The sequence below is a fragment of the Cariama cristata genome, unplaced genomic scaffold (assembly GCF_000690535.1).
Source record: "Cariama cristata isolate BGI_N322 unplaced genomic scaffold, ASM69053v1 scaffold12462, whole genome shotgun sequence".
In the NCBI taxonomy this organism is placed as follows: Eukaryota; Metazoa; Chordata; class Aves; order Cariamiformes; family Cariamidae; genus Cariama; species Cariama cristata.
In genome coordinates this window covers 10,049-22,472 of record NW_009605534.1, presented here as the reverse complement: position 1 = coordinate 22,472, position 12,424 = coordinate 10,049, and the positions used below count along the sequence as shown (strand labels likewise).

The 12,424-nt window shown below is 41.8% G+C and overlaps 1 protein-coding gene across 1 annotated transcript in view; it reads left to right on the top strand.

Moving 5' to 3' along the window:
* Positions 1-1,889: 1,889 nt before the first annotated feature.
* The window catches only part of PNP (purine nucleoside phosphorylase), a 15,002-nt gene continuing 4,467 nt past the window's right edge, over positions 1,890-12,424 (top strand). The window contains exons 1-4 of the mRNA XM_009695994.1: positions 1,890-1,906; positions 9,980-10,143; positions 10,447-10,550; positions 11,948-12,123. Coding sequence (XP_009694296.1) covers positions 1,890-1,906; positions 9,980-10,143; positions 10,447-10,550; positions 11,948-12,123 — 461 coding nt within the window. The remainder of the gene's footprint in view (positions 1,907-9,979; positions 10,144-10,446; positions 10,551-11,947; positions 12,124-12,424) is intronic.

Sequence of the window (12,424 nt, the reverse complement as noted above, 5' to 3'; positions counted from 1 at the left end):
TGAGTTCTTAGCTGTTTGGATAATATCAGCAAGAGGACCACTACAATTCTGCGTGTGGAGGAAAGCAGTAAGTAAGACTCTTACCTTTTCAGCTCTACCCTGCTAGGCTTTTACTATAGCTTGTAGTTTCTCAGTATCACAATCTCCTAGACTACCAAAGATAAGGCTCTCCCAAAATCCAGGGCAGAACAATTCATCATCTGAGCATGCAACACTACAAGATTCCTAGCTAAAAACAAATCTAATTGCATAGTATACTTAAGAAAAATATGATGCTTTTTCTGGAATTAAACTTTTAACTCAGCTTGTGAGCTTCAGTTTCCTCCTATGTTTTCCTAAATCTCCTCAAGTTAAAGGAGAAGTTGAAGTAGATACTTCTATCTTCTGCTAAACAATCTTTTTTCTGTCATGTGAGACACTTAAAATGTGAGCATGGCACTTTCTTTCTGGATTGGTCCTGCTTTTGTGGAGCTGATCTTCTATCAGCTGATAGATAGCTGATCATTTCCCTGTCAGATCATAAAGATGTGTGCACAGCTGTGGCACTAAAAGCCCTGAACAGAAGCATATCTCTTTAAAGGAAAATTGTGCAGGTAAAGACTGGAAGTTAAACACCTAATGAAGAACAAAGTAGTCTTTGACTCTTTTTGCAGTAAAAATAGCAAAATGTGTATATAGCATAAGCATGCTAAATGATGGAGCTGATGAGTGTTGTTGGAGTGTTTGGGAGCTATTTTAATCATACTGGATATGCAGGAAGGCCACTGGGAGGACTATGCTGAGCCCTGGAAGAAAATTCATGGATTCTGTAGGACACCCAGTACTTCTCACCCTGCTTCTAAAGATCAGCCCCAAAAATGTTTGGTTTTGCGTCAGATCTCACTATGATTTTAGCTTTCACTGTGCAGGATGCAACACGTTTGTAAGTTGGGGAGATTGCCTGTCTTATAAAAAAACTAATGCTAGTTACAGACTTTTTTAAAAAGTGCAGATCAAATACCAAAGGTGAAGGAAAGATTTACAGGGATATTTTTAGCTAACAGGTTCCTCACAGGGATTTGTGAAGGCCCATCAGTTGCGCAAATCCTTCAGCCTTCTTGAGATCTGAAGAGAATCTTGCTGCATACTTACCTGTAGGTCTGGCTAGGCCAGTGTGTTTTTAAAGCTCACTGTAGGCAGTTCTAGAGCAATACTTTGGATTAAAACTGAAAGGCCACCATGGGGCTTCTGAAGGGCTGAGCTGTGACTTCCATGCTGGAGTTTATTATGTTACGATCTGGGTAACCGGAGTCTGTGCCAGGAATAGGTAGCCATCCAAATGGGACTGTGAGGTTAATGTTGCTCATTTGCCTAGAACTGGTTGCACGTACAGCTAAGCCTTCTCCTGCAGTGAAGAGGTGGGATTATTAAGGAGCCATTGCTATTTTGTACCCTTGGAGCCCCATCTGGGGCTGTGTCTTATGTTTTACATCTCTTGCAGCTCTCAGCTGTATCAAGAAATGGGTATGTGATGCACGATGCTGAGAAGGCTGGTTGTCCTTAATACAGTGGTTTCACGTGATGCTGGAGGCTAGTCTGTAAGGGCTCTTGTTCCGCTTCTGACTTGCGGTCCAAAGTCAGGCAGGCTTGCATTTCCCTTTCCTCACCAGAGGAATTGCAGCCCCAATCTGCTACAGTGAAAGTGAGTTGAGACTTCAGTAAGCAATGTCTAATGTAGACAGTTAGTTAAGTGATCTGCAGTTGTCTCGCCTTTGCTTCTTTAAACAAAAATCACTGAAATGGAAATGAAAAGGAAAGCCTATAGACTATTCAATATTGTGGCATTATTGGACCACAAATGAGATCAGGAAGAACCCTTGATCTTGTTGGAACAGCATAAATACTTCCTGATGGACCATGGTTACAAGTGGTAGCATGTTTGCCTACTGACCTCCAGAAAGCAGTGTTTTCCAAAGAGGGGTTTTGGGGAAATGGGAACATGGTCCTGAAGGCTGGTGAAAGGTCTGGCCTTGAGCTCTGCTATGTGAAAGTATTATCAATTATTGAGAGATAAACCAGGTCATGGAACAGAATAAACTTTGATCCTGTGTGGTTTTGATATGGCTAAGTGTCTTTCCCAGGGAAAAGATATTCTTTCTATGGAGAAGCTCCAGGCCAGAAGTTGGCTGTGATGCCAGAATATGAACTGTATTTACCTGTGTTGAACAGGGGAATAGATCTATTTTCAAGAATCATTAGTGATAGATACAGCTGTGTAGTACCATTTAACTATTTGAGAATTGTTTCCTTCTGTGACAGGCCTGAAAGCATTTCTTCCTTCTTCCTTACAACTTTTAGTTCTTTTTTCCAAGTTATTTGTATTTGTTGTAGGCCGGAGGGCTATCTGGCCTTTTGTAGGCTCTAGTCCACCAGCATCCATGGTTTCTTTTCCGCTTAGGCTCACTAAAATGTTGTCGCAGCCCTCCAGCACATTTTCCCCTGAGCTCTGTGACTTTTCTGCCTGTCTCAAAGCACTTTCCCAGCACACAGCCCATCCGTTATTCCCAAGCACGATGTACCACTGATCTCCGGTTGCACTGTTTCTGTCCCTTCAGAAAGTACACCTTCCTTCCCTCAAATCCCCAAGTGATCCTTTTCTTTATACCCTGTCTCTGCTGAGTTCCTTGACACAAGTGCTTTTGCTTCCACAAACTCTCATGGCTATGACCCCAGTCATATCCTTTAGCGCTTCTCTTAGAGCTGGAAGATGGAAATGTTGGCTCATCTTAGGACATCTCTGCTCTTTTCCTGATTTCTGTGGTATCATTTGTTCATGGATTTGGTCAAGTTGTTTTCTCGTTCTGCCTGGGCCTTATAAAGGTGGGGAGTTTTTACAGAGCTGGCATACAGTTTGTGAATGCTCTGTCTGCTTCCCTGCCAGGGAACATCATGCAGTCCTTTACATTAACTAATCTCCACCCTAAAAGCCTTTTTCTCCACTGCCTTTACAGGAGGGCTATTCAGGACTGCACATTTTGGGTAGCTAGAAGGTTTTTTCTGACATCTAGCCTAACTGAACATCCAGCTCCGTAGTGCCTGCCTTAAGCTTCTGTCTCTCTCCTGCATCCATGGCAACATTTTCAGGCTGTCATCAGAGCATTGCTTAGGTTTCATTTTGCTCAGCTAACCATGACAAGCTTTTTGAATGTCTGGTTTTCTGTTCCCCTGGTCATTCCTTTTCTGTGTTCCCTATAGTTGGAGGTCTCTTTCCTGAAGATGTGCAACGAGTAGCATGCACATCACTTCAGGCAGATCTCCCTAGAGATTTCTATTAATATGATCCATAGGGGAATAACTTTTCTGATATATAAGTTGGGTTTTTACCTTTCTGCTGATATTCCTGTGGCTGTCTAGGATAGCCAATGCACAAACAAATGATGAGTTTCCAAATTGCTGAAAAAATCCCAATTAGTTCTTAGCATATGTTTAGTAATTTTTTAATGAAACCTGGAACCTGCACCTTAGGCAATCAGCAGAAAAGCAAAATCTTTCCAGGGTTTCTGTTTCACCATCCTCCAAAATACTGAGGCAGAGTCCTAGCTTTTCTAAGTATAAAATTAGGGAAGAATGCCCCCCATACAGAGATAAAGGTGAGCACTTCACCCGTGATATGCCATGCTGAGACTGTGATCATGTGAGCTCACAGGGAAGTGGGAGACTTACCCTAAAGCATTAATTAAATGTTTTGATGAAATGCTTGCAAAATACTTCATGACACTTGTTTAGATAGAAATTGCTGTAGGAATATAAAGCGTCGTTACAAAATTATTTCAGGTGATTTTTATCTCCATCCTGTAGCAGTTGAAGTTCTAGCTACAGAAATAGGACTTGAATTGCACCCAAGTCAATAAGATCAGGATTATAGATACAGTTTGCTGCAGACGCATACATACAGAAAGAGTAAGATGACTTGAAATTGTTTCAGGATGGACGACTGTCAATACTCTTTCTTAAGGATTATGCAATCTATTCAATAACTTATTTTTTTTTAGATAAATCTACTTTGGAGTACTTGTACAGGAACTGAAGCTTAATTAGATTTTGTTTTTCTTCCTCTCTGCAGTGTTATTGGCATGAATGCCCTCAATGCTCAAATTATTTTTTTCTAGTAGGGCAAACCTACCTAGTACTTGTTCAGACAATGCAACATTACAGGTTAAAACTCAAGTAATTTTTGTCACTGTTAAATGACAGATACAGCAGAAAGAAAGAGAGATAAAATCGTCCCTTTTTGATAATCCTGTTTTCCATGGAAATACAAACTATGGCGAAGATTGTCTCAGATGAGCTCTTCCCAATTTGTTCTCTCGGGCTGTCTGATCTCTTGTCTGCTTTGCAAAAAAGAATCGGATTAATGAATGTAATCAGATTAAGGCTAAACAAGGGAACATATCTGGGGGGCATCGGAACTCCACTGATACTGAAGAACTGTATGGAAAATCAACAGTAAGGGCCTAACACTGCTCTACCATTTAATTTAATGGGAGCAAATAATGGCTTTCAAAGAAGTCCTGAGTGCTGGCAAGAGGAGCATGGATTTCCAGAGGGCAAAAAGGCTTGAGGGAGCTGGGAGGTGGCTCTAAAGACCCTGGCTTTAGGCAGATGTTGCTTAGGGTGGTGGTGACTTGCAGAGTCCTTTGGTACATTGCCTTGTGTAGGAAGGCAAGTGGTGGGGGGGGTCTTCTTAGACATGGGGTTTGATGCAGTTAAATCTACTTAGAACCATCCCTGCTATCAGCCTACTGTGTTTTGTGTAGAAAAACAATGCTGAAGGGAAAGAAGACTGTATACCAAAGAGGCAGAGACAGATGACTAAGGCTCAAAAAGACGAGAATGACAAAAAGGAGGTTTATCTGAAAAACAAGGGGGAACATAGTAAACACAGAATGAGAAAGAGGGGATAGAAAGGAAGATGAAAGAGCAGTATTAGGTCCTTAATGCTGGTTTTTCCATTGCCCCAGCAAACTGAGAGCAGGGTGTACCATGCCAGTGCAGCAATATGGCACCGCGCATCCCCACTGATCTTTTTAGGAGAGGTGTTTTCAATTTTCCAAGATAAGGTAAGTGGAAGTGTGAACATGAGAAAAAGGGAGAAGGTCCAGAACTTGAGGGGAAAGGGCACTTAGGATTTCTGTTCAGATCCAGTTTTTGTTTCTTCTTGTGTCTCAACAAATACCTGTTATTAACAGAACTTGCTACTACACATGATGCCTAAATCCTGCTGGTTGTTATGGACTCACAACCTGTGCTGGAATTGAGGGGGATGCTGTTGGTTTCTGCTTTCCAATGTGAAGTATCTCTCTAAAAATGCCCAGGTCTTTCTGGCTGCATTTATTACCTTGTTTGACTTCTGAAGTTCTCAGAGACAGTTTCCTGGGGCAACCAAGGGAATATTTGATGTGGTGTCTTCAAGACCAACAAGCAAACATGAATAATAAGAAATATTATTAATAAGAATAATAACAAGTAATAAGAAGTATTATGAGACCTGAAACTGATGTAGCCCAATTTCCTACGTTGTTTTTTTGTCTGGCTGATTAGGCTAGGAATTGACAAGCCCTGATTAAGATTTTCTTCTTTTTTGGAATATTTATAAATTCTATTCCCATGTGGCCTTTCTGGATCTGGTAAGCTATGAGTGCCTATTGTAGTGCCTTCCACCTGAGGCACATAAAGTATCTACTCATCACCAATTTTTGTAAACTTTTCTGGCATTCAGTTGTCTTGGAAGTATCTATGGCTCTGTAAAATATAGTTCACATTAGTTGTTGGGATCAGACACTGTTGTACAGACCCATGTATGACAAGGTGGTTTTAAGCTTTATTTCTGTGTAAAACAAAGCTAAAATTAGAGGGGCAGATGGTGGGGGCCCTGACTTTTTTTTTTTCCCTGTGTCTTCCATAATGTAATCAGCTGAAGAGGGGTTTAGCATATCTCAAGGCAATATTTCCTTTTGAGCTGGGTGAGGCAATTCAACGTGGGGGGAGGTTTTGGGAAGCAAACAAACAAACTGGGGGGAGCTAATGGGATGCTGCCTCTGGTTGCCATGAAAGAATGAGAAGAGAATAATGTGAGTTATGGAAATGTCTCGTTGCTTGTTGCAGTAGTAGGTGGTGCAGGTTGTCTTGCCGAGTCTGCACACACCCAGTGAGCTCATGCCGTGGTCCCAGGGGTTTGAAATGCAAAGGAGCGGGTGACTCCAGCTGCTAGCTGGTTCCCAGTTGATGCAAAAGTGTGCATATCTATGCAGATCCGTTATCAGCTGTTCCTCTCTGTGTGCATGTGTGAACTTTCCAGGCTTAATCTGCATTATAAAGTGTGTGTGCCTGTAAGCTTTCTGCAGAGCTCTAGAGCATATGTGTCATGGGAGGTGAGACCAGAAAAGCAATGTCCTGAACATGCCCCTCCTACTCGGGGATTAAAGATGCTCAGGGGAAAGCAGAGCAAAGCTGGGACGCACCTCCCTGACTCACTGACACACAGCAGCAGCTTCTGCACCTTCAATGGGCCTCTGCTCTTTGGTCAAATAAAACCCTGCAGCTCCATTTCCAGCAACCATCTCCTTCTTTTGGTTAACCAGAGAGGAGGAGGATGGCCTATGCTGAGGAAGACAGGTAAGGTGCTGTGAAATAGGGGATGCGCAGACATCCAAGCTGGAAGGGGCTGGTGAAATTGCATCGTTTTTCCTTGCCTTGTTTTCCTCTTCTTCCTACTGAGCACTCAATAAATGTCAGACAAGGGCTGCTCCAAAGTAAACATCTTATTATTGAAGAGGAATCTGGCCATCTGCCTGTGTCAGGTGCTGGTATTATGAAATATGGCAAGCAGGTGATCTTAGGAGAGGTTATAGGCCAGAAGAGGCAAATATCATGGTGTGGAGAGGCATACACTGCAAATATGTATACTGGTATGCCCCTTGGAAACGTAATGCTTTATCTATTTATTAGGGTATATCTGTTTTTTACATGGATTTGCTTTCAACTTAACCTAGAAGCACGAGGGTGGGGTTTTTTTATGCCATAAAAGATCTGTCATTGATGACAGTCCTGTGTTTTGCAACAAATGCTTTTCTCCAGTGGATGACAGCAATCACAATAAAGGGGATTGTGTTTTCAGCTGATCTTGTGATTTAATCCAAAGCGATGCTACTGAGCACTATTATTAGGTGTGTATTGTTGGAGACGGAGTAGCTCTAGGGGGCTTTGTGCTATATGTATTAATTCAGGCTGTCAAAAAGCTTGAACAGACTTTGGGCTCATGCACTTCCAGGATAAATGTTGTGTTTGGTGACCCACAGGTCAAACTCCCCCTCTGCTCCCACTGAGCGGGTATCTCCATCAGGTCCAGAATTATCTGTGCCTGCTGGTTCCCTTTGATGGTGTGCATCCAGAAGATTTCTGAAAACTAAGTACTGCAAGGAGGGCACTGCAGATTAATTTTTGCATCACTGTGCTCTCAGCACTGAGGATAGCTCTGACGTGTCCAAAGCCTTTGGGATGGAGAGGGCTCCACAAGGCCCCTGTGTGCCCATTGAAGCTCCTTTCAGGCAAGGAGAGTTATGTAGCACTGGTGTTTTACTTCCTTGGATAAGAAATATTTTAACATCTTCTGTTTAGAAGGAAAAAAAATTCCCTGAACTTGGCACAGCTCAGTCAATCCCAGTGTCTTCAGCAGCCATTGAATGGGATTCATCCCACACACCTAAAATTTCTGGGGATATAGGAATAATATACTTTCTTTAATGTTATTTTGCAAGGGTGTATGTACCTTTTTAAAAAAAAATACTGGGAAAAAAGGGGATTAAAGGTCACGAGGAAGAGCAGATCCTGGTGACCTTGTTCTTTTCTCATGCCTGCCACAGGTAAGTCAAAAGCTTGGGTATTACATTTAAATTCTCTCGGCTCCCTCTGATTTCTAACCAAGGATTACAGTTATTCAACAGAGAAATTGGGGAATCATTCATTAATGTATGTAAAGCACTTTTAAAGCTTTTGTCTGGGAGTGAGGGATAATATAGTCAGTCAAGTGTGGGCTTCATTAATGTCACTTGCATAGCTTTTGCTTATTTCTGGAGCTCATGATACACTTGGAAAATTTGACAATATGTTATGGTAAATAAACTTTCTCATTTCCAGACTTTTCCTTTGAAAAGTATTTCAGCTAAGTTTGACTCTTCATTTTAATCCATGCATGTGGAAGTTATTTCTTCTCATTGGATCGCAGGTTTATGACACATTCAGGTATTTTTTTGACATCCTAGTTTGTAACTAGGAACATAAGTTTGATGTATCTGATATTGGACAGGACTTATAGCAGGAGCCAGGAGATGAAAAAGCTCACAGAAGATACCTGTGCAATACCTACCTACCTTGTCAGTATAAAGAAAAAACATAGAATTGAGATTCTTTATCTGAATATCTCATACTTCAGTTAGAGGAACCAGTTGTACACTGGCAGTCAAAGCCTCTTCATCAATGGTCTGAGACCTCCTGGGGTGTGGAGCACCACTTTGAAAGCTTTTCCATATGTACTCTAAGGCTGCAGAGAGCAGAATCATACAATGACTAAGGCTTGCACCTCTGGAAACAAGACAGTTGATTTTTAAAAAAAGTAAGTCATGAAGCAGACAGTTACTGCTTCTCAGCATCTCCAGTCAATTTTCCATCACCTTCAACCTCGTAGTATCTGATTCTCTCACCCCTTAATAAGCAGATCAGTTTTTCATATAGAGACCTGCTGCCCCTACCTGTGTTGGTTCACTCTGTGACCCAGTCCTCTACCATATACAGTCATTAATTCCACTCATCAGTGGTAACGATTGAGTCACTATCAAGAAATGCTATTGGTACCATTGCTTTTGAGGAGAGATTCCAATCAACCTTGATATTGACTTTCAGAGAGTATTTGCGTTGTCCTATTGGAAACGGGATTATGGGATTATTCTGCTATTGATTGTGTTCCAAAACTGTGATTAATGCATCTGATGAATACTGGACTGACAGGCCTAAAAATGGAAGTCCTCTCCCTTCCCACGAGACAGATCACAACAGGCAGTGTAATGCCAACTTCTATCCCACCGTCTGGCAATGTGCCTCAGTGCTGGATTAGATACTTTTTTCCTAAGGTATGTGAGCAGTCTACTCTTAAATCAGATGGCATAAGACCAGGAGCCCAAATTCCTGGGTTTTGTTTGTTTTGGTGTAGATTGATGTCATTGGGCTTCTTGCCTAGAACTGGACTGCAGGTGTGACCCGCAGCCCACTCTGTGGGAGGGGAGAGGATGAACAAAGTCTCCATGTTTAGCCTTTTGTACTGAAACCACAAGGTATTGATAAGGTGGATGTTTGAGATGTGGTACCAGCCCCAGAAGGAAGCACTGGGAGCTGATGGGACTCAACACTTATGAAAATTGGCTTCTCCATCTATGTAGGTGATGCTTGCCCTGTGACCCAGTAGTTTACCTATTGCAGAGGGCAACGTCTACTCCTTTGTCAGCAGAGCATCCCAGCCGTGCAGTACAGGTATCCTCAGACTTCCATCCTCCTGTATTTCCCCATCGCAGGCTGGACATCCCTGTTACAGGTTACAATTTCTTGGTCTAACCGTGCTTTTGCATTCCTTCAGTAACTCAGGAGAGACCAGAGCCCATCAGAAGCAGGAGAGGTTATGCCTTGTGACGTTTGTGATCTAAGTATCATTAGCCTTTCTTCCACTGTGGAATGAAACCAGCAAAGAGGATTCAAATGATTTACCTGTGCCAGGGGTAAAACATATGAGATTAAAGGTGAAACATCTTCAATAATAGCAGTGAAGCTCCTATTATTTTAGTCTTAATGAAATTTCTTTTTCTTTGCACCTTTTCAGGACTTTTATCCTTTGAAGCTTGTTCTTTGGATGGGTTGATAGCCTCACTGACCTCTTCTCCTTCTGCAGAAATAGCTATGAGGTGTCTAAGGAAACAGCGGACTGGTTACATGCCCGTACTGTCCAGCGCCCAAAGGCCGCCATCATCTGTGGATCTGGACTGGGAGCTCTGGCTGATGTGTTGGATAACAAGACAGTCTTTCTGTATGAGGACATTCCTCATTTCCCACGGAGCACAGGTTAGCGCAACCCAGGGCATCAGCAACCCATCCATCGGAAGCCTACAACAGAGCCTCAAGAAGAGATAACTCGAATCAACATGTGGTGCTTGACATTGGTCTGCAAACCAGTCCCTCAGTAGTGAAATATGTGTTCACAGTGGAAAAACAAACCCATGTATTTCTCTGCTCTGATATTTAACTTTCAGCTCCTGGTTTCAGAGTGCTTGGCCCTGCTGTAACACATAATTGTCAACTGACAAATCCCTCTAAAGTCAAAGACTTCAAGACCTGTAACTCAAATGACACTTTATTAATTTCCAGTTGCAGGGCATGTTGGCAGATTGGTGTTTGGGGAGCTGAACGGACAGCCCTGTGTGTGTATGCAGGGACGTTTCCACTATTATGAAGGATACTCTGTCAGCACGGTGAGTTCTCCTTAAGAAAATCATTCATGTAGGGGGAGATATGTTGTAAAAGATACAAAAGTGACTGCTTGCTTTGATATCTAGCTGCAGGAGGCTAGCTCTTTCAATGAATTTAGATTGCTCTTGCAATGAATCTTGCTTAGATTTTAGGTTTCTCCCTGAAAAATAAGATTGGGGGTTCAAACTGAGAGGTAGTCAGCTTCTGCTAGGTGAAGCTGATGCTGCACAACCACACAAACTGGCTAGCCCTGCTATACTCACAGGGGAAATCTGTATCATACAAGGCAGATTAATTTACATGCTTTAATTCAGTCATTTTAATCATGATTTAAATCAGCAGCCAGGAAACTTTAAGTGATAAGAATAATCTATTTTAATCTTCTTTTGCATTTGTATAGTTTACAGCTTCTTTTCCCCCTAAGAAAAAAAACTCCCTGGCTAGTGTAACTTGGTATACTCTCCCAGTTAACATATAGACATATGTGAATATTTGTGCTTGTATTACCTAACATGCACATATGTACCTTCCTGTTGGAAAACACCAGTAGTATTTATTTACTGTCTGATCGTGTTGTGTGTTCTTCTTTATTCAGATGGCGTTGAGATTTTACTTGTGGCTGAGGTTGGTTTGCATTTGGATATAAACTGTAATACTCGGCACCACTCACCACCTTTTAGGAAAAAAAACTATTTTAAATGCACTTGATACAAAACTAGGTTTATCAAGACATGTTTGTCTTTAAGAAATGAGTTAATTTTAAGAAGTAATGCCCATAGTTAGGAAATTTTCTGCTCTCAGCTTCTTTAGCATTTTAGAGGTAGCAGATATCATCCCAATTCCTCTTGACTCCTCAAAATCAAACTTCTTAAAATTGTTTCCATTTCCCAATTGTTTCTTAACTTTGGATAAGCAGGTCACTGAAGTGAACTAACCTGAGTAAAATGAAATAATCTCTATGCTTCTGTAAAATGCATCATTGCTGTAAAAAGCTGGTTTATCAATTACACACCAAGTCCATGGGCATAAGTAGTTACTTCAATCAGCAGAGCGGTTTGGTCTCTGCAAGGCCTCGGCAGCAAGGAAAAATCATCTGCAAATTCTTTTTGTACCATGTTTATTTAACTTTAGTGCAACTGTAGGAAATGCGGGTTTGAATTTTAATGGTATTCATTTCAAGATTAGTTTTTAATATGTTTAAAAAACATTAAAATTCTTTCTATTTAAATTAGAGGAATATTTTAAAATGGAGAAAAAGTTGTTTTGCCTCCTTGTAGCCTCATATAGACCCTTCTCTGCATCATGTAAGCTGTCCACAAATTGTGATACTACAAATGTAGTAGTAGTAGCAGTCTACGAATTGTGCTACTCGTTGCATATATGCCTTTGGTTCTTGCAGGTCACCTTTCCCATCAGGGTCTTCTTTCTCCTGGGAGTGGAGATCTTGATTGTCACAAATGCTGCTGGGGGCCTGAATCCCCACTTCCAAGTAGGGGATATCATGTTCATTAGAGATCACATCAGCACATTTGGCTTGGGAGGGCAGAATCCACTGCGTGGACCAAATGATGAGAGGTAAGAAGGCATCAGCTCCGTGTTACCGATTAATCCTTTCTTCCTCTAGCCGCAGGGTAGGACTGCCAGTTGTGTCTGCTGGCAAATATTTACTGAGAAGTAGAGTTTGGCTTCAGGTACCCATGAGGGAAAAGTTTAAAGCAATAGCTGTGTGTGCTGTGCCATCTGCCCTGCCTTCCCCAAGCGCCCTTCCTTGGCTGTTGCTTACTCTTACAAGCCTACAAGGAGTTTATATGCAAACCTCCAGAAGGTTTTGTTTTATAAAAGTAGGCTTCTGATCCTTCTCCTGACATGGCAGCCG